This window comes from Schistocerca serialis, chromosome 8 (assembly GCF_023864345.2).
Source record: "Schistocerca serialis cubense isolate TAMUIC-IGC-003099 chromosome 8, iqSchSeri2.2, whole genome shotgun sequence".
Taxonomy (NCBI): domain Eukaryota; kingdom Metazoa; phylum Arthropoda; class Insecta; order Orthoptera; family Acrididae; genus Schistocerca; species Schistocerca serialis.
In genome coordinates this window covers 619073597-619092489 of record NC_064645.1, presented here as the reverse complement: position 1 = coordinate 619092489, position 18893 = coordinate 619073597, and the positions used below count along the sequence as shown (strand labels likewise).

Below are 18893 nucleotides of genomic sequence, written 5' to 3'. Positions count from 1 at the left end.
TCCAGATAACCCGGACGATGTAACACTGTGCCAAGATGTGCTGGCCGTGCACAAAGGCATGTTTAGCCACAGGGTGATCCTCATTACCAACTAACACTCTCTGCCTGTGTCCGTTCATGCAAATGGACAGTTTGTTGCTGGTCATTCCAACATAGAAGGCTTCACAGTGTAGGCATGTCAGTTGGTAAATCACATGGGTGCTTTCACATGTGGCTCTGCCTTTGATCGTGTACACTTTCCGGGTTACAGGACTGGAGTAGGTGATGGTGGGAGGGTGCATTGGACAGGTCTTACAACAGGGGCGGTTACAAGGGTAGGAGCCAGAGGATGGGGAAGGTGGTTTGGGGATTTCATAGGGATGAACCAAGAGGTTACGAAAGTTAGGTGGACGGCGGAAAAACACTCTTGGTGGAGTGGGGAGGATTTCATGAAGGGTGGATCTCATTTCAGGGCAGGATTTGAGGAAGTCGTATCCCTGCTGGAGAGCCAAATTCAGAGAGTGATACAGTCCCGGAAAGTATCCTATCACAAGTGGGGCACTTTTGGGGTTCTTCTGTGGGAGGTTCTGGGTTTGAGGGGATGAGAAAGTGGCTCTAGCTATTTGCTTCTGTACCAGGTCGGGAGGGTAGTTGCAGGATATGAAAGCTGTTTTCAGGTTATCGGTGTAATGGTTCAGGGATTCAGGACTGGAGCAGATTCATTTGCCACAAAGACCTAAGCTGTAGGGAAGGGACCGTTTGATATGGAATGGGTGGCAGCTGAGACAAAAAAACACACAAACACACACACAAATTACAAGCTTTCGCAATCCACGGTTGCTTCATCACGAAAGAGGGAAGGAGAGGGAAAGACGAAAGGATGTGGGTTTTAGGGGAGAGGGTAAGGAGTCATTCCAATCCCGAGAGCGGAAAGACTTACCTTATGGGGAAAAAGGGACGGGCATACACTCGCACATACACACATATCCATCCGCACTCCTTCCCTCTCCCTTAAAACCCACATCCTTTCGTTTTTCCCTCTCCTTCCCTCTTTCCTGATAAAGCAACTGTGGGTTGCAAAATCTTGATATTCGTGTGTGTGTGTGTGTGTGTGTGTGTGTGTGTGTGTGTGTGTGTGTGTGTGTGTGTGTTTTATTGTGTCTATCTACCAGCGCTTTCCTGTTTGATAAGTCACACCATCTTTTTCAATACGTATATTATGTACTGAAGAGAGTAATTCTTCTTTTCATCACTTAAAACTGATTAATGCTTTGCTGTGGATTAAATGGTTCCAGATACAATTAAAAGTAACTAACTACACTGATGCATATTTGGGGATATAAAGTTGAGGATAAAAGTGCCTTAGGGGTACTGGAAGAAGAAGGAACATTGCTAAATTTTAGCAACTGTTTTTCATTCTGTTTCACTGAAAAGGTGTGATCTCAGCTACTTGAAAACTGGTTCTTGCCCTTTGAGATCATGCATTAGTCTCCTGTGCTTCACGACAGCCTCCTGCTGCCACAAAGAGCACAGCCAGCTTGAAGAAGTGGTTGGTATGCTACCGTGGTTCCCAAAAATGAGCCAGTGGCTAGGTCACCACCTTGCACTGGTGCAGTTTGAAACTGCAGTAGCGTAGCAGGTCGCCCCTGCATGCTGGATGGCAGTAGGGAGCTGCCAACGGTTATGTCATGTGCCCAGACAGAAAAAAAAAAGTAAATCATTCAAATCCAGAGACTGAGTTGAAAACAATCTATAACAGATGTAGCTGCCAGAGACTTGTGTCAGTCAGTTGTCTCACATTAAGTGAAACCACTCAAACCTGGATAGTGAATGAAAAACACACATATAGCTGGCTTGGTTGCAGAGAATACTTTCACATGGTTGTTTCATTCAGCTGAAAAAACTACTGAATTAAAAAGCAATCTACTAACTAATCGGTTGTTAAAACCACTCAGCTGAATCATCCCTGTAACTCTATCATTCATATTCAGAAACCAGTCATCAATGTGAACTCCTGAGGATCATTGAAATGCTATTTATCATCTTTTTATATTGTTGTTTCTGGGCTCCTCGACAAATTTTCAAGTTCATTATGATTGTTCATCATGATTCTTTCCTTACCTTGTTTGCACCACTTTAAATCATGAGTTTAGTTAACTATTACAAATAGTGCTCAATACTGATGGAAGCAATTTACCTCTTGCCCCCAGTGTGCTGGAACTGTGGCAACTACAATTGTTAGTTCCATTATGTTAGTCCTAAGATATAAAAACGATTTCTGATGTTTTGTACAGATACTTCTAATGGCCTAATTTACTATAATCAGTGAGATCTTTTGACATTTGTTTCTCAGTGTGTATGTTCAATGGCCTCTTTCACTTCTGTAGTTCTGTCATCCTCAGTAGTGTATGTTATTACTGAATGTTGGTAATTTTTACCTTGGGACCAAGAGCTGTGAAAAGTGACAATGACATTTCAAATGGCAGTTATAAGAAGAAGAACAGCTGTAAAAAAGGAACAAGACCACCACATATACATCACCATCCACAAAATCTGCCGCTGAAGATACCTTGCAAAGAAAAATGGCAAAATGTGTATGGCAAAAAAATTGTGTTTCTCTCAGTTGTGATTCGATGGTCCCAAAGTAAAAATTGTCAACCTATCGTAATATTAAATTATCTACGTAACTTAAAATCACCCAGTGGCCATTGCCCTCATGTCATGGATATTTGTGAAAATTTTATGTAAGAAAGTACTTAATCAAGGAGGTTTAAAATATTTTTTGCAAAATTTTCTGATCAAAGCTACAGTTAGGAGGCCATTTTGAAATGTGGGTCATTTTCGCACATCAGCTTAAATACACAAAGTGGCTTATTAGATTGTAACCACTATAACGTTACTTATGAATCAGTCTGATTAAAAAGATAAAAGAATCAACTACAGCACAAAATTATTAAAATGCTGGATTATGCACACAAAGATTTACAAATCTGTAATCAAAGTCATTTTTAAAGTGCCACCCCCACCTCCTCCCAACACACACACACACACACACACACACACACACACACACACACACACAAATCACAAGGTTCACCATCTTAATTTTCGTTTCATGTAATGCCTTTTACCGTATTCTGCAACACAAAAAAATCAGATGGGCTTTTTTCCTATCTTGGTACATTTCATACTTTTTCAGTAAAGCGGGAGTGAGGGATGCTTCAAATGGCTAAATGACAATACGTGAAACAACCACGAAAAATTCAGTTAGTGACAGGACAGGTGGACAAAATGGGCAATGTGTGTTAGTTTTGTATATACGTGTGTGTGTGTGTGTGTGTGTGTGTGTGTGTGTGTGTGTGTGTGTGCACATTTTTTATCTCTAAAGATGGACTTTTTTTGTGCTTTCCATGTGCCTGTCAGCTTCTCTCGGCACCTCTTTTGTCTGGTTTTAAGTTATTTCAAAGCAATACAAAATTTTTAGCTAGTAACAAAAGAGTGATTGCTACGAATTGGCAAAATTTTTATAATTTTTTCACTCTGAGCATGATTTAAATCTTATTTGTACACAAATGTGTGCATTACACAGCACATAAAGTAGTTATTAATTATTTCTTGTTTCCTACTAGATTCTTCATAATACATCTTTGACTGATTCAGTGTCAGAGAATGTTTAAATCATCCAGTCCTTTTTTACACATACACACTCGACTTAGAAATCAGCATGGAAAAAAAATTTAAAAATGGTTCTATACATTTTGTGTCAGCAGAGGTGTGTCAGAAGAAACATAGCAGCAGCAAAGAGATTGATTCAACAAACATGTCACATCTGAATCAAGCTCATATTAAATTACTGAAGCTAAGAAGTACATGTGAAAATATTGACACAGTTTGTTCTGCTCATCAAAGGCTCTGTTTGGGAACATTTGAAAACAAACAAAGAATTTGCTGTGACCTGAAGCTTGGCAAAATACTGTTAAAATATCTTCAAAAGTTTTTTCTTTAACCATGGCAACAAAATACATACAAGTCTTGCACTTGTCCCAAGTATTAAGCTTTATATAACATGTCATGAGACCATTTATGTCCTACATTATATAGCTTTCCATGGATTGATGAATGTGAACTTGAAGATCCAGATTATACATCACATCCATCTACAACCCATGAGAAACTTAATAAAAGTTGTGAAGTACTTGAAATTTCACCATTTAAGCTGATTGATAAAACAGAATATAGGTGCCCAGAAAACATTTGATCCCAGTACTATTGTTCAGGATTAAAATTCCAGCAAACAGCATCAGAAGTGCTACATGTTCCAGTGATAAATGTAATCCGAAGAACACGGCTGTGCGGAATGCACAGACTGTAACAGTTTAGTGCAAGAACTTTAGCAGAAGTTGTGTTAAGGAAAAACTGCAAATGCAAAGTGTCCTCAATAAAAAAATGCAACAATTTTTCTCTCAGAAAATGTCGCTCATGAGAAAGGGGGTGGTGGGAAGGCACAAAATAAATAAATAAATAAATAAATAAATAAAAATAAAAATAAATAAAAAAATAAAAAATAAAAGAATGCAAAATTTGTTGTGGGACATCATGGAATATTCCTGCTTCAGCCCTTTAGTTTTATGAATTCTATTAGGTGGCAGCATTATATGTAGCTTTCAAAATAGCGTCTGTAATGAAGGTGCTTTCCAGGCAGAGAGCAGTCACTGAGTTTCTTTCGGCGGAAAACCAGAGCATCACAGATATTCGTAGGCACTTGCAGAATGTCTACAGAGACCTGGCAGTGAACAAAAGCACAGTGAGTCTTCTGTCTCTACATATACACTGAAGAGCCAAAGAAACTGGTACACCTGCCTAATACCGTGTAGGGCCTCCACAAGCACACACAAGTGCCACAACACGACGTCGCATGGGCTCAACTAATGTCTTAAGTAGTGCTGGAGGGAAATGACACCATGAATCCTGCAGGGCTGTCCATAAATCTGTAAGAGTACGAGAGGGTGGAGACCTCTGTTCAACAGCACATTGCAAGGCATCCCAGATATCCTCAATAATGTTCATGTCTGGGGAGTTTGGTGGCCAGCAGTAGGTTTTAACTCAGAAGAGTGTTCCTGGAGCCACTCTGTAGCAATTCCGGACGTGTAGGGTGTTGAATTGTCCTGCTGGAATTGCCCAAGTCCATTGGAGTGCACAATGGATACGAATGGATGCAGGGTACGTGTCATCTGTCAGAGACATATCTAGACACATCACGGGCCCATATCACTTCAACTGCACACGCCCCACACCATTACAGAGCCACCATCAGCTTGAACATCCCCTGCTGACCTGCAGGGTCCATGGATTCATGAGATAGTCTCCGTACCCGTACATGTCCATTCTGTCGCCTGCTCGTCCGAGCAGGCGACACGTTTCCATCATCAACAGTCCAATGTCGGTGTTTACATGCCAGACGAGGCGTAAACCTTTGTGCTGTGCAGTCATCAAGGATAAGAAATGGGCCTTTGGCTCCTAAAACCCGTATTGATGATGTTTTGTTGAATAGTTCCCATGTGGAAACTTGTTGATGGCCCAGCACTGAAATCTGGAGAAATTTGCAGAAGGGTTGCACTTCTCTCACGCTGAACGATTCTCTTCAGTCGTTGTTGGTCCCGTTCTCGCACAATCTTTTTCTGGCTGCAGCGATGTCAGAGATTTGATGTTTTAACACATTCCTGATATTCACAGTACACTCATGAAATGGTTGTATGGGAAAATTCCTACTTCATCGCTACCTGAGAGATGCGGTGTCCCATCGCTTGTGTGCGCTTGTGTGTTGACTATATCACCGCCTTCAAACTCACTTAAATCTTGATAACCTACCATTGTAGCAACAATAACCGGTCTATCAACTGTGCCAGACACTCGGAGTCTTATATAGGCATTGCCGACCACAGTGCCGTATTCTACCTATTTACATATTTCTGTTTTTGAATATGCATGCCTACACCAGTTTCTTTGGTGCTGCAGTCTAGGTACATAAGTGATGGCTCCCTCCCCTGCCTCTTCCCCCTGACATGGCGGTCAGCATCACATAGTGGGGGACAGACTGCTGTTTGAGTCTCAAAGCATTAAGTCTTGTCCAGACCCACATGTTAACTGCTGGATGCAGTTATAGTTGTTAGTGCAGGTAGGTTAGGTGGTAGTCCTCTCTCCTATTAACAAGATTCTCATGGAGCCTTATCTAATAACGCTCTCTCAAAAGCCACTAGCTCGGCACAACACTTTTGTTTCCTCAAATCCAAATGTATGTTATTCATTGGGGCTATGTCCTGCCACTGCTGACTTGTCTCTATGGCCCAGATGTATGCATCTAATGAGTTCCACAGAGCATTCCAAGATAAAGTGCTGTGTTTGCCCAACATATTGCAGGCCATACTCACAAGGGATCTATATGTACCTGGTACTTGCAACTTAAATTTGTCCTTTACTGACCGAAGCACATCTTCGGTTTTTGTAGTAGTTGAAAGATGGCTTTGATGAGTGGTTCTAGGATTCTCATTATTTGTCTGCACGAGACCCAATATATGGAATGATAAAAGTGAGTTTCTCTTGCTCTACCTCTTCTTTGCAAATGAGTGCATCACTCATTTTCTTGAATGTATGTCTAATCCTTGCTTCACTACACCAATTTTGGCAAAACACATCTTTAAGGCATTGCAGCTCAGCTGGGAGACACACACTGTCACAAATGGTATGCGCCTTGTTTAGCAGAGTTGCTAGGACAGTTTACCACTGTGCAGGATGATGACACTTCACTGCATTTGGTACAGGTGTGTGTGTGTGTGTGTGTGTGTGTGTGTGTGTGTGTGTGTGTGTGCGCGCGTGCATGTGGGTTTTCTTTCTTTTTGTAGACTGCATATTCTAGTGTACAACAGCTTCTCTTTTTTATTAGAATGTCTGAAAATGGAAAACATCCATTCTGTTCTAGCTTCATTGTGGGGCATGTCCCATCTGTGAAAAAGAGAGCCTCCCAGTTACGCAACAACACCTTGAAACAGGTGTTTCACCAAATTGGTACTGCAAAGGCCAGATTAGATGTGCGCTGAAGAAAATGAATGATACAACCATCTGCAAAGAAGACGTAGAGAAAGAGAAACTTGTCTTTATTTTCTATATAGAGCCTCCTTCAGGAAAATTGCGAGAATCCTTAGAAAAATGGACATCAAAGTTGTCTATTGAGCACCACAAAAAATAAGAGATATACTTGGTATGGGAAGAACATGCTACAACTGCAAATATCTGGTATATTTAGCATCCCTTGAGAGTGTGGCCTCCACTGCTTCAGGCAAACACAATGCTGCATCTTGCAACATTGCATAACACACTTAAAATGCACACATCTGGTGGATAATAATAGGTCATCGGTGGCAGAACACAGCCTCAATGAAGGACATATATTCAAATGTTGTGCTAAGCTAATGTCATATGGTAGAGCATCATTAAAGAATCAAGTGAGATAAGGCTCCATTGGAATCTCGCCAACAAGGACGACGGCTAGCAGCTAAGCATGTCACAGTAGCCTGCACTAGCAGCTACACCCCAAGACCACAACCAACAGTTGGTACTTTATGAGTCTGCATAAGACTGAATGCGCTGACAGTCAAACAGCAGTCCGCTCTATGATGTCAACCTGTGCACTACAAGGAAGGAGTGGTTATATGTGATACCTTAATACGTACACACATCAGTGTGTTTATTATTTTTCTGGGTGTTTATCATTTTTTGTGCGAGTGTTGAAAGGTCTTCCCATAAACACTTCACGTAATTTATGACCTGATGTTTTCTGCACGGTTGTAACCACATTAAGAAGTAGACTATGCCTACCAGAATAGACTAACCGTTTTGCATCCACAATTCCACAGCTGACCTGCTGCCCAGGGTAAATTAAGAATTAATGGCTTGCTCTTTCTACATGTACTTGGATGTACCCAGCCATCTAAATGCATACCAATCCTAATAGCTACAATAATTAGTCTACAAATTAAGGAAATTTTGATGTAATGTTGTTCAGTACACTGTCCTCAGTCAGCAATAAAAATATCTGCACTTATACCCATTACACCCTGTATATATGGCACACCTGCATGATTGACACTTTGCCAGAATACTCATCAAAACACTGTGGAATTTCAACGAACCCACCTGGAGAAGATATTGTCAGCACTATTAGTCAGGAAAACCTACGTTTAGATAAAAAAAAAATGCATAATCTGAAAAATGTGTCCTCATCTTTTGAAGAAAAATATCCTTCTGATAAAATTGGTCTTTACAGTTTAGTTAGATTCACCAAAAAGAATGTGTTCCATAAACAGCCGAGGAAAGTGTAACACCTGTGAATGCTAATAAAATACTATATAGTATCTTCTCGATTGCATGCATGTGTATGCTATTAGCACCAAAATGTGAAACTTATGATGTACGCAGCTCTTGTAGAACCATGCACTAAACTCTTACAAATACTTGTTTGTAATCTGGAAAATGATGAGCGCATGTTACATCATTGTTTTCCACCAAGAATACTTCCTGAAGACTATGAACTGCATAAATTTTTACTGGAGCTGGGATCCTTAAGGCAATGGATTCAAACTGATTGATTTACACTGGACTCATTAATGAAGCCAGTCGATGAATAATATCTCATCCAAAAACTTGAGAACTTGAAACAACATCTTTACACATTGAAATTTCAGAGTTGCTTCTTAAAATCAATCAAAGAAGCACTCCCTGATATTTCACATATTGTTATGGTGGAATTTGAGTAAACTATATACAGGTTTGCTTCATGTTGTTGCACAAGGATTTCTCTAGAGATCAATCAAGTTACCCTTTATCCTTTTCTTGTTAATTATAAAACAGTGGATTGCATAATGTCAATGGCATTATGTTGGACAAATGACTGTTCACAACATAATGCAAACACTTTCTACTTTTCCAGAAAAGGGCTCTCACCTATATATTGGAATAGCTAGTACACATCCAGCATGTCATTTATTTCAGTGGTGGCAGACCTACACAATATAAAAATGTTAAGAACTTTGTAAATTTGTGCCATCACAAGCAAGATCATGGGATAACTGAAAAATGAATTTTATTTTACTTATTTTTTGGCACTAGTAATGGTAAAAATCCATGTGATGGAATCAGTGATAAATCTTTAGGAAAAGAGTAAATTTACAGCATCCAAATGACAATCACATTGTAAGTCCAAGAGACCTTCTTACATTAGCTCAAACCCATGTTTCTTTAATATGCCTATGTTTGTTTTAGGTATCATTTCAATTCGTGACTGCCCAGATCCTGCATGCCCTGGTGATACTATTGGCAACTGTAATGGTTTGAGTGTATTTGGTTATATTACATTAAGTGAATGCCATATATGCATGGGGACTTGGATACGATTGTAAAATATATACATGTCATTTGTTTTAAATGTGAAAAAACATGTATTCCTTCCACTGAAATGCCACATACTACACATATGCACCATCTGGCAGTGCAGTTTCACTTATCATTCTACTGCTGCACATGAGCTAGTTTGCACTTGTGCTTAGTAAGAGTGAATTGAATGTGATACTTTCATCAACAGTGGTCTGATAAGTGCAAATTCTGCCATCTATATTACTGTAATCAGTTTGTGGTGTAAATATGTTTGTCACTGTGTGCTTTGCCTTTTACATAAGGTTCTTTTCATAATAGTGAAATGTCAAAACATGTAAGGAAGAAGGCAGAAACATAAATAATATTATGAAAGTTTCAGTAAAAGTGTAAATTTGGGAAAAAAACACGTTAGAAATAACTTTCATTACAGGTTTCTAAACATTTGCAAGCGTAAGCCCAGAACATTTATAATTTTATACCATAGTTGATCATTTTATCTTTCCAATGACATGAAATTGAATAAAATTGATTCATAAATAAAAAAGTAATAGTGGAAACAAATTTTTATCCCACCTTTCCTACCAATGCCAGTTTGTGAAAATTAATCGAATTTCAATATTACAGCGTAACCAAAGTTTTGATCCAAAAATTCCGGGAACCCTTTTTCATTATATACTTCCTTACACTAATTTTTCAATATGTGAAATATAGGCAATAAAACTTCTTTATTTTGAGTGATTTCAAATGAAGTCAGCCAAGTTAGACACTCTCTCTTTGTATCATATTTAATTCTCTTATATATTTCAACTAATTATGTAGAAACAAACACAAACATCTCATGGAAAATGGGGCAATATTGTAAGATGATGATAATTTTTACTCACATCCATGAAAAGATTCAGGAAGTCAGCACATGTTCCAAGGAATTCTGTCATATGAATGTCTGATATTCCAACATCCTGATAACAGTTTGTTTCTTTTGGAATTTTTCCTGCTTTGTGTATCAACTTAGCAGCAGACTCAAATCTCTGTTTCAGATGCATTGACCATATAAGGCTGCATATTCCTTCAAAAAACATAATATAACTAATTAAAAGACTAGTTAAATATTTTTGTACACTGTACTGATGTGTCATTCAAAAATATTTCATGTAATGTAAAATCATTCCACCAAATCCTTACCATGCTTCATGTGGACAGATGGAATGATATTCAGGCAATGTATTGCTGAATGAAGTGCTACCATGTTGTCGGGATTATGTTGCCAGTGAAGAATGTATTCCCAACAAAGATTGGCTAAGAGTATACTTGATGACAAACTATAAGGAAAATGGTGTTTTAAGATTGCCAGGAATTCTGTAAACAATGAAATTATAAAATTAATGCAAATGATAATGTGAAACAATAGAGCAGAAACACAATACTTAACTTTACCCTACTCCAATTTCCACAATAAAACATGTAACATTTCTTTTTTTGAAAGAGAGAGAGAGAGAGAGAGAGAGAGAAAATGAAAAGAACTCTGACTGGATGCTGAAAATTTACAATTCAACTGCAAGTAAATAAAGAATGAGACTGGAATTTTGTTGCAATAATTACGCGTCTGTTGTTTGCAACTGATAAACAATATTTTATTCAAGATAATATCCATTGCTATTTATACATTTCTTTCATCTCTTCCACAGGCTATGAATGCCATGCCAAAAAAACAGTTCTTCTTTTGAAGCGAATGAGTCAGCAAGCCATTTTCATACGAACTGACGCGTTGTTCCGCGACAGCGTGTCCCAATGATGCAAACAGATGGTAATCAGAAGGAGCCAAGTCTGGAGAATAAGCCGCATGCCCTAGTGTTTTCCAACTGAGTGCCTCGATCATTTCGCTGACCTGTTTTGCTGTGTGTGATGGGGCGTTATCACGGAGCAATATGAATTTGTGTTGCCTTTTTCCATATTCTGGTCAGTTTTCATGTAATGCTCGATTTTAATTGATCATTTGCTGTTGGTAGCGATCAGTGAAACACAGGTTTAATCTGCCAGAAAGTTTCATATCAGCGCACACTCCACTGCAGAGGGAAAATCTCATTCTGGAAACATCCCCCAGGCTGTGGCTAAGCCATGTCTCCACAATATCCTTTCTTTCAGGAGTGCTAGTTCTGCAAGATTCGCAGGAGAGCTTCTGTAAAGTTTGGAAGGTAGGAGACGAGATACTGGCAGAAGTAAAGCTGTGAGGACGGGGTGTGAGTCGATGGTAGAGCACTTGCCCGCGAAAGGCAAAGGTCCCGATTTCGAGTCTCGGTCCAGTACACAATTTTAATCTGCCAGGAAGTTTCAAAAAAATGCTGACTACAAAGTGAGAAGCACATTTTTTTCAAGTCACATTAAAGTAGACACTGTTAAGAAACAACGAAGTGAAGTTAACAGTAAGAAGTAAAATGTGAAAAAAGAAATAGAAGGAAAAAATATTAACGAATCACAAATAGTTAAACACTTGATAGGAACTGAATGACAGTTCCATAAAAGAAGTCAACGATGGGAACCATTGGTATTCCACTATAAACAAGACTCTGTCACGTTATGCCAGAAACAATTGCATTTGAGAGACAGAAAAGGAACTGTTATAACATGACTTTAGCTGTATTTAAAGATAGCTAAAAATTCATACTGTGAAATTTAGCTAACTCAGTTTCTTCACGAGATTCAGGAGGCAGTTAATATGGACACCCAGATTTATGCCATGTTCCTTGACTTCTGGAGAGCATCCAATACACAGAAAAACAAATATGAGCTTATGGGATGCTGGACTGACCTTGTGTCACCATTAGTGGGGTAAAATCAACAGATGTAAAAGTAGACTTGGGTGTACTTCAAGAGCGTGTTACTGGCAGCTCATAATTCACAGCATGTATATAAAATGACCTGGTGGATAATGCTGGAAATTCTGAATATCAGGAAGTCACAACAACATAAAGTTTTACTGAGATACAGGAAGAGCTGCAGAGTCCTTCTGCTTGGTGTAGAGACTGACAGGTGACCCTCAACATAAACAAACATAATGCGTTGCACATGAACAGGCACTTTGATCTCATGATACACCATCAATAACCAGAAACAGAATGAACCGTATGGCTGGGGTCACAGTGGTGTTGACAACAGCCAGAAGATGCTGGCACCAGAAGTCACCCGGTAACATCAGCTAACAGCTTGGTCACCTCCTTCATCAGTTTTTGGCATGATCAATTCTAAACTCTTTGAGTGGGATGGATGAAAAAATCATTAGCAACAAATATTTTTCTGGAACAAGTCAAATTGTTGCATTGTGGATTTTCCTATTAAAAAATAATGCCGAATGCTTGTGAACGTACTATGGCTTTGGTAAGGGTGAGAACATCACAGAGATTGTCAACGAATTCCCACTATAAACAATGAAAGAGAGGAATTGTATATTATGGAGAAGTTCACCATTAAAATTCCACGAGTGTGTATTTTACAAAGAGTTAAAAAGCATATTACACCCCCCCCCCCCTCCCCCACGCGCCCGCGCGCCCACACACACACACACACACACACACACACACACACACACACACACACACACACACACAATTTTCTGCAATTACCATTGAGAGGAAAACTCATATGGAGGTTTACAAACAGTTATTCTTCCTGTACACAATTTGTGGATGGAAAAAGGGTAATTCATAGTTGTACCTGAAGTACCCTCAAGATGGTTTGTGATGTAAGATGTAGAGTTATCAAGATAGCTACCTTAGACCATATTACAAATAACAACATAGTGTAAGAAGTAAATACCTGAACAATAATAAATTCGACTTCAGCAAATAAATTATATGAAACATTAACAACAGATGAAGGAAGGACAGCTGCTAGAAATAACAGCACACTGAGTCAATGGGAAGGAAGGAAGACTAACATTTAAGAGTCCTGTTGATATTTAGGTCTTGACCAGTGGAGTATATATGCTCAGAGAGGACAATCATGGCAAATGGCACGTGTAGTGGCTTTCTCGAAGGAACCATGGAAACCACTTAAACCTACACCAGAATGGCCAGAGAATGATGTGAACTACACTACTCCTAAACGTGAGTCTGCACTACTAAACACGAGTCTTGTGTGTTAATCACTGCATCCTCTTGCTCATCAAGTTTAGCTTCCATCCTATATGTAAGAGAGAATTACCACAACAGTATCAGAAGAAAAGACAGGTCAAATTATTGGCTTTGCAGTTAAATAAAATATTCTCTCAATGATAACTTTAATTACAAAGAATCCTTTTGTGACACTGATGTGGACAAATAATAATAATAATAATAATAATGGCTACTGATGAAAATCTAGTTTGTTGTTAACATTTAGTTCTACAACTTTACATTTCCAGCTATTAAAGGACCAAGCAAAACTGTCATTAACTGAGTGATGTGTGCTGAGGTATAGTGCCTTCATACTTATTTAGTCCAGTCTTCCTACTGAGAACTCAACACACCCACAATTTTCCCCATTTTGTATCAACACTGAATTCTCATATGCCAGAATGAACTGTTAAATAGTTTTAATGAAAACTTGGCTCATTACTGAAGTCAAAAACTACAATATTTAATATTCTTTTTGTCAGTCGGCCTCAGAGGATCTACATCACCATACGATGAATGACAGAAGGTACACTGTACCACTACTAGTCATTTCCCTTCCTATTTCACTTGCAAACAGGTGAGGGAAAACGACTTATGTTCGTGGTCCTTACATGAAACATTTGATACTGACAAACAGCTACAGATTGCTGTTCACCCTGTCCATCAAATCATTTATGTATGTGGAGATAATAGCAGTCCTATCACATTTCCCTTGGGCACTGCTGATGACAGTCGAGGGCAACATACTTCCTTAAGAAGTCTTCACACCATTCTCTTATCTAGGAAGATATTCCATAACCTCATACCTTCATTAACAGCCTGTACCATAGCACTGTATCAAACACCCTTCGGAAATCTAGAAATATGGAATATGCTTGTTGCCCTTCATACAGAGTTTGTAAGATATTGTAAGAAAAGGGAAAGCTAAGTTTCACACGAGTGATACTTTCTAGAACCATGTAGATTCAAGAATATAAGATTTTTAATCTCAAGGAAACTTATTCAGGGTCTATAATATGTAGACAAGGAAAAAAATTTCCAGATTTCCCAGTTAAAAACACACTTTTTCACAGGTGAAAAATACCCATTAAAAAAAAAGTGTTTTTGGAAAGATCGTTGATGCACAGTAACATGTACACTGCATATTTTTGAGTGATGAAAGTATAAAGACGAATTCCACCAAACACAGCATGTTTCCAAAACACTGAAATCAATATTGTGGTGTGCTTTTGTCAGCCAATCACAGCTCACGTCACTTTACCTTGCCAGCAAAATGACAGCAGATACTCAGAGCAGAGGACACGTGATGTAGTCCGCCAATAGCAACATCACTGTTAGATAGTGCAAACACACAAATACAAAAATTTCATGGTTTAAATTAATATACATATACTGTAGTTACAAAAAAGCTAAGCTTTCACATATTACATTGGTCTTTTTTTTACACATGTTACCCTTTAAGATATATCAAACACAAACGTGCCATTAAAATTTTAAATGATACCATAAATATCTAGTCTTCTGGATCCAAACTTTTTCTAATTGGCTGATCCTCTAAACGCTAAGTATTGAATGAGAGTCAAACACACTGTGATTTAAGAAAGTCACTACACATTGTCACACATAACATAATTCATGTTCAGTAAAAGTAAATTTACTTTGAAAGTGTTGCTTCTCAACCACCATTTGCAATATTTTCCTGTGACCTGTTAGAAACAGGTTCATTTGAGCAGTTGCCAGAGAGCACCAGATCACAGGCGTTACTGCTCATGCATATGTACAATGACGTAGAAAGCCTGTGCTTGGTGTTTACTCTGCTCCTACACTTTTCGTTGCATTTCTGTTTTGAATTTCATGTGTAGTGGGGCATCACGTGACCACGCATTTTCTATTGTCACACCAGATTGGTCAACGAGTGACTGCACAGCAGCCTTTGGGCAGCATAGTGATTTTACGTAGGACCAGAATTTTACTGAGTTCTCTGGTAGATCATTTGCTAAGGTATGGTGGTGGTAGTTTTGTACGCTTTGCACACTGATCTTTTTGTTCTCTCTGGAAAAGAAAGTTCATTTATTATTGCATGTCAAGATGTTTCTTTTACTCTTTGTTTCCCTTTACATAGTGGAACTTAATTGGCTCTGCTACATGACTCAAAAGATTAGTTAGAACAATAATGCGCTTACGCTAGCAGACTCACCGAGTACCCTTAGCTGCCTCTCATCCGCGGCAGCAGCTTCCATCCCTGGATCAGCTTCTACTTTATCTCCTTCTGTGATTTGATGAGAGATGAGTCGCTCCTTTCGTGAAGGCATATCCTCATCACTTAGAGGTGCTTGGGCTGCTGCACCTCGCTGTAATTCCAGTGCGTCAAATTCTGCGTCTCTCAAATCCACTAGCGATGCAGCTTCCAGACCTGCTGAGCTTAGCCAGCGGGCGACTAGTTCTGAGATAGAGCCTAAGGAATGAATGTCGTAACGAGAACTGAGTTCCAACTCAACACACACATTTTGAAAACTGCTCTTCTCCTGACACAAAATACTTGAAGCAACATAAAATTACCCAAAATCACACTTTTATTTAGATTTTATCACATTCTTTCCTACATCACATAAGTTCTGATGAAAAGTATGCTCTTTAGTTTATAAGTAAAAAAGATACGCTGGTACTTTATTCTTGAACAGTCAACAGTCTACATTCTGTATAAACATTACCCCTCAATCTCTGCATAATTTCCAACATATGACCTCATTACAACTGTTTATAACTATGTACATGCCCTTTGCTATTATGCTGATACCACTTTCACATAAATGTACTTTAAATAAGTGCATGCTTTAGTATAGTAATAACAAATTTTTCTCAAGTTATGAATCAGTCATATTGAGGCAATTGCCTGCATGTGAGTATTTCACTAAATCAGTGCATCTTCTGCATCAATCACTTTTTAACTGCCCAATAAATCTGGCTCAATATATTTCATGGGCATTAAAAAAGTTTTTATGTAGGCACCATAGTTTGAAAGCATGCTACTGAAACACTGCATGTAGAAAGGTAACTAGTAAAGAGTTTTGGGCTGGCTTAATCAAATAATTATAATACATCCACAGTTAGTGTAATTTAAATTATTAAGTAAGATGAAAAAAAGAATATTTTTTAATTTTTTATGGAGCAACTGAAATGCAACATAGAAGCATCTACTCACAGCAACACAACACATGGGTCCCCTTGTCCTGATTTATGAGTAACCAGTAATTTCTGTTTAACCTTCCCCAACACATCCCTTTTTCCTCCCCGAGGAAGGAACTTATAGTTCTAAAAGCTAGGATGCTATTGTGTAATTTTACTGTTATATGACAAAACTGAATATTTCATCTCCTGAAGTTAATGCATTACTGGCCAGTAATTCTTTCTCATAATTTAATAGTTTTCTCAAATTAATTTTCCTTTTTTAAGCTAAGAATTACAATTAATCTCCTACATAAATAAACTAATTAGGAATTGAACACCGTACAGTAGATTTTTCAGAGAAAATTCAGGACTAAAGCTAAAATCAAAGAGCCCTTCACAGAGAAGAACAATCACACTCACCTTTTCCTTTTTCCAGAACATAATTAAGTGAAATTATGGGTTTGGTAAACGGTAAGACTAGAAGACCCTTTCCAGGATTTCTCATAGCAGCTGCCAGTCCTTCATTAACTAGAGGTTTTTGCCTGAAAAAATAGCAACCCTTATAAAAACTACAACACTTAGAATTAAAAATGTCCACAAAGGCCATGCACATAACAAAGTTTGTGGTCACTGTAATACAGAAAGAACAGTCTGAATGAATACTAACTCTAAGGATAAATAGGGTGCAATTTCAGCATGTGATGGTTGGCCTCCAGGAAATATCTCTGATATTGTGACATCTTATCTATGAGCCATACGACTTTGAACATATTGTCGTCTCAAAGCTGGACCAATGTAATGGGTGCAGATCTGCCCATGTTGATGAGCCAAACACCATCAGTTATGGGCTGGACTGGTGGAATGTACATAATAACACTGGTTTCTATTGTCCAGTAACCACAAAACCTTAGATTTTAAAGAGTATGTGTGTGTCAGAATTGACATGCTGATTGGCAAACTACAGCACTTTTTCATGATTTCTGCTTCAATCTGTTCTTTAGTATAGCAACATGTGTGTTAGATACTACCATCGTGTATGTTTTGAGGCCAATACCAAACAAACATCTAGTGTGATGGTTGGGTCACTATCTACATCTTCATCTACATACAAACTCCACAATTCACTGTACAGTGCATGGCAAAGGGTACCCTGTACCACTACTAGTCATTTCCTTTCCTGTTCAACTTGCCAATGAAGTCAGGAAGCTGTTTATATGCCTCCATATGAGTCCTAATTTCTCATGTCTTTGTGGTCCTTATGTGCAATGTATATTGGAGGCAGTAAAATCATTCAGCAGTCAGCTTCAAATTCCGGTTCTCTAAATTTTCTCAATGGTGTTCCTTGAGAAGAACATTGCCTTCCCTCCCAGAATTCCCATTTGAGTTCCCGAAGCATTTCTGTTACATGTTGTTCAAACCTACCAGTAACATATCTAGTAATCTAGCAGTCTGCCTCTGAATTGCTTCATCTTATTTTAATCCGATCTGGTATGGATCCCAAACACTTGATACATAATCAAGAATGGGCCGTACTAGCATCCTATATGTGGTCTCCTCTACAGATGAGCCATACTTTCCTAAAATTCTCGAATAAGCCGAAATCAACCATTCGCTTCCCCTACCACAATCCTCACCTGTTCATTATTTTCATACAGCTGTGCAGCATTATGCTCAGGTACTTACATGACATGACTGCGTCAAGCAGGACACTACTAGTGCTGTATCTGAACATTAAGCATTTGTTTTTCCTTCTCATCTGTATTAACTTACATTTAGAGCTAGCTCCCATTCATCATACCAATTAGAAATTTTGTGTAAGTGATCTTGTAACCTCACATAATCACTCAACTTCGACATCTTATCGCAGCATCACCAGCAAACAGCAAACAGCAGCAGGTTGCTGCCCACCTGCCTGCCAAATCATTTATGTATATAGAGGATAAAAGCGGTCTTATCACAGTTTCCGGGTATCTCCTGATGATACCCTTGTATCTGGCTAACACACACTGTCGAGGACAACATACTGGGTTCTCCAACTTAAAAAGTCTTTCGGCCACTCACATATCTGTGAACCCATTCCAATGTTCGTACCTTAGTTAAAAACCTGCAATGGGGCACTGCGTCAAATGTCTCCCTGAAATCTAGAAATACGGAATCTGCCTGTTACCCTTCA

General features: G+C 38.6%; 1 protein-coding gene across 1 annotated transcript in view; it reads right to left on the bottom strand.

The window, feature by feature from the left end:
- LOC126416266 (rab3 GTPase-activating protein non-catalytic subunit) overlaps positions 1-18893 on the bottom strand; it is a 173441-nt gene that overhangs the window by 38777 nt on the left and 115771 nt on the right. Inside the window, exons 17-20 of the mRNA XM_050083899.1 lie at positions 17141-17262; positions 15750-16007; positions 10587-10760; positions 10289-10470 (exon numbers count right to left, since the gene is read on the bottom strand). Coding sequence (XP_049939856.1) covers positions 10289-10470; positions 10587-10760; positions 15750-16007; positions 17141-17262 — 736 coding nt within the window. The remainder of the gene's footprint in view (positions 1-10288; positions 10471-10586; positions 10761-15749; positions 16008-17140; positions 17263-18893) is intronic.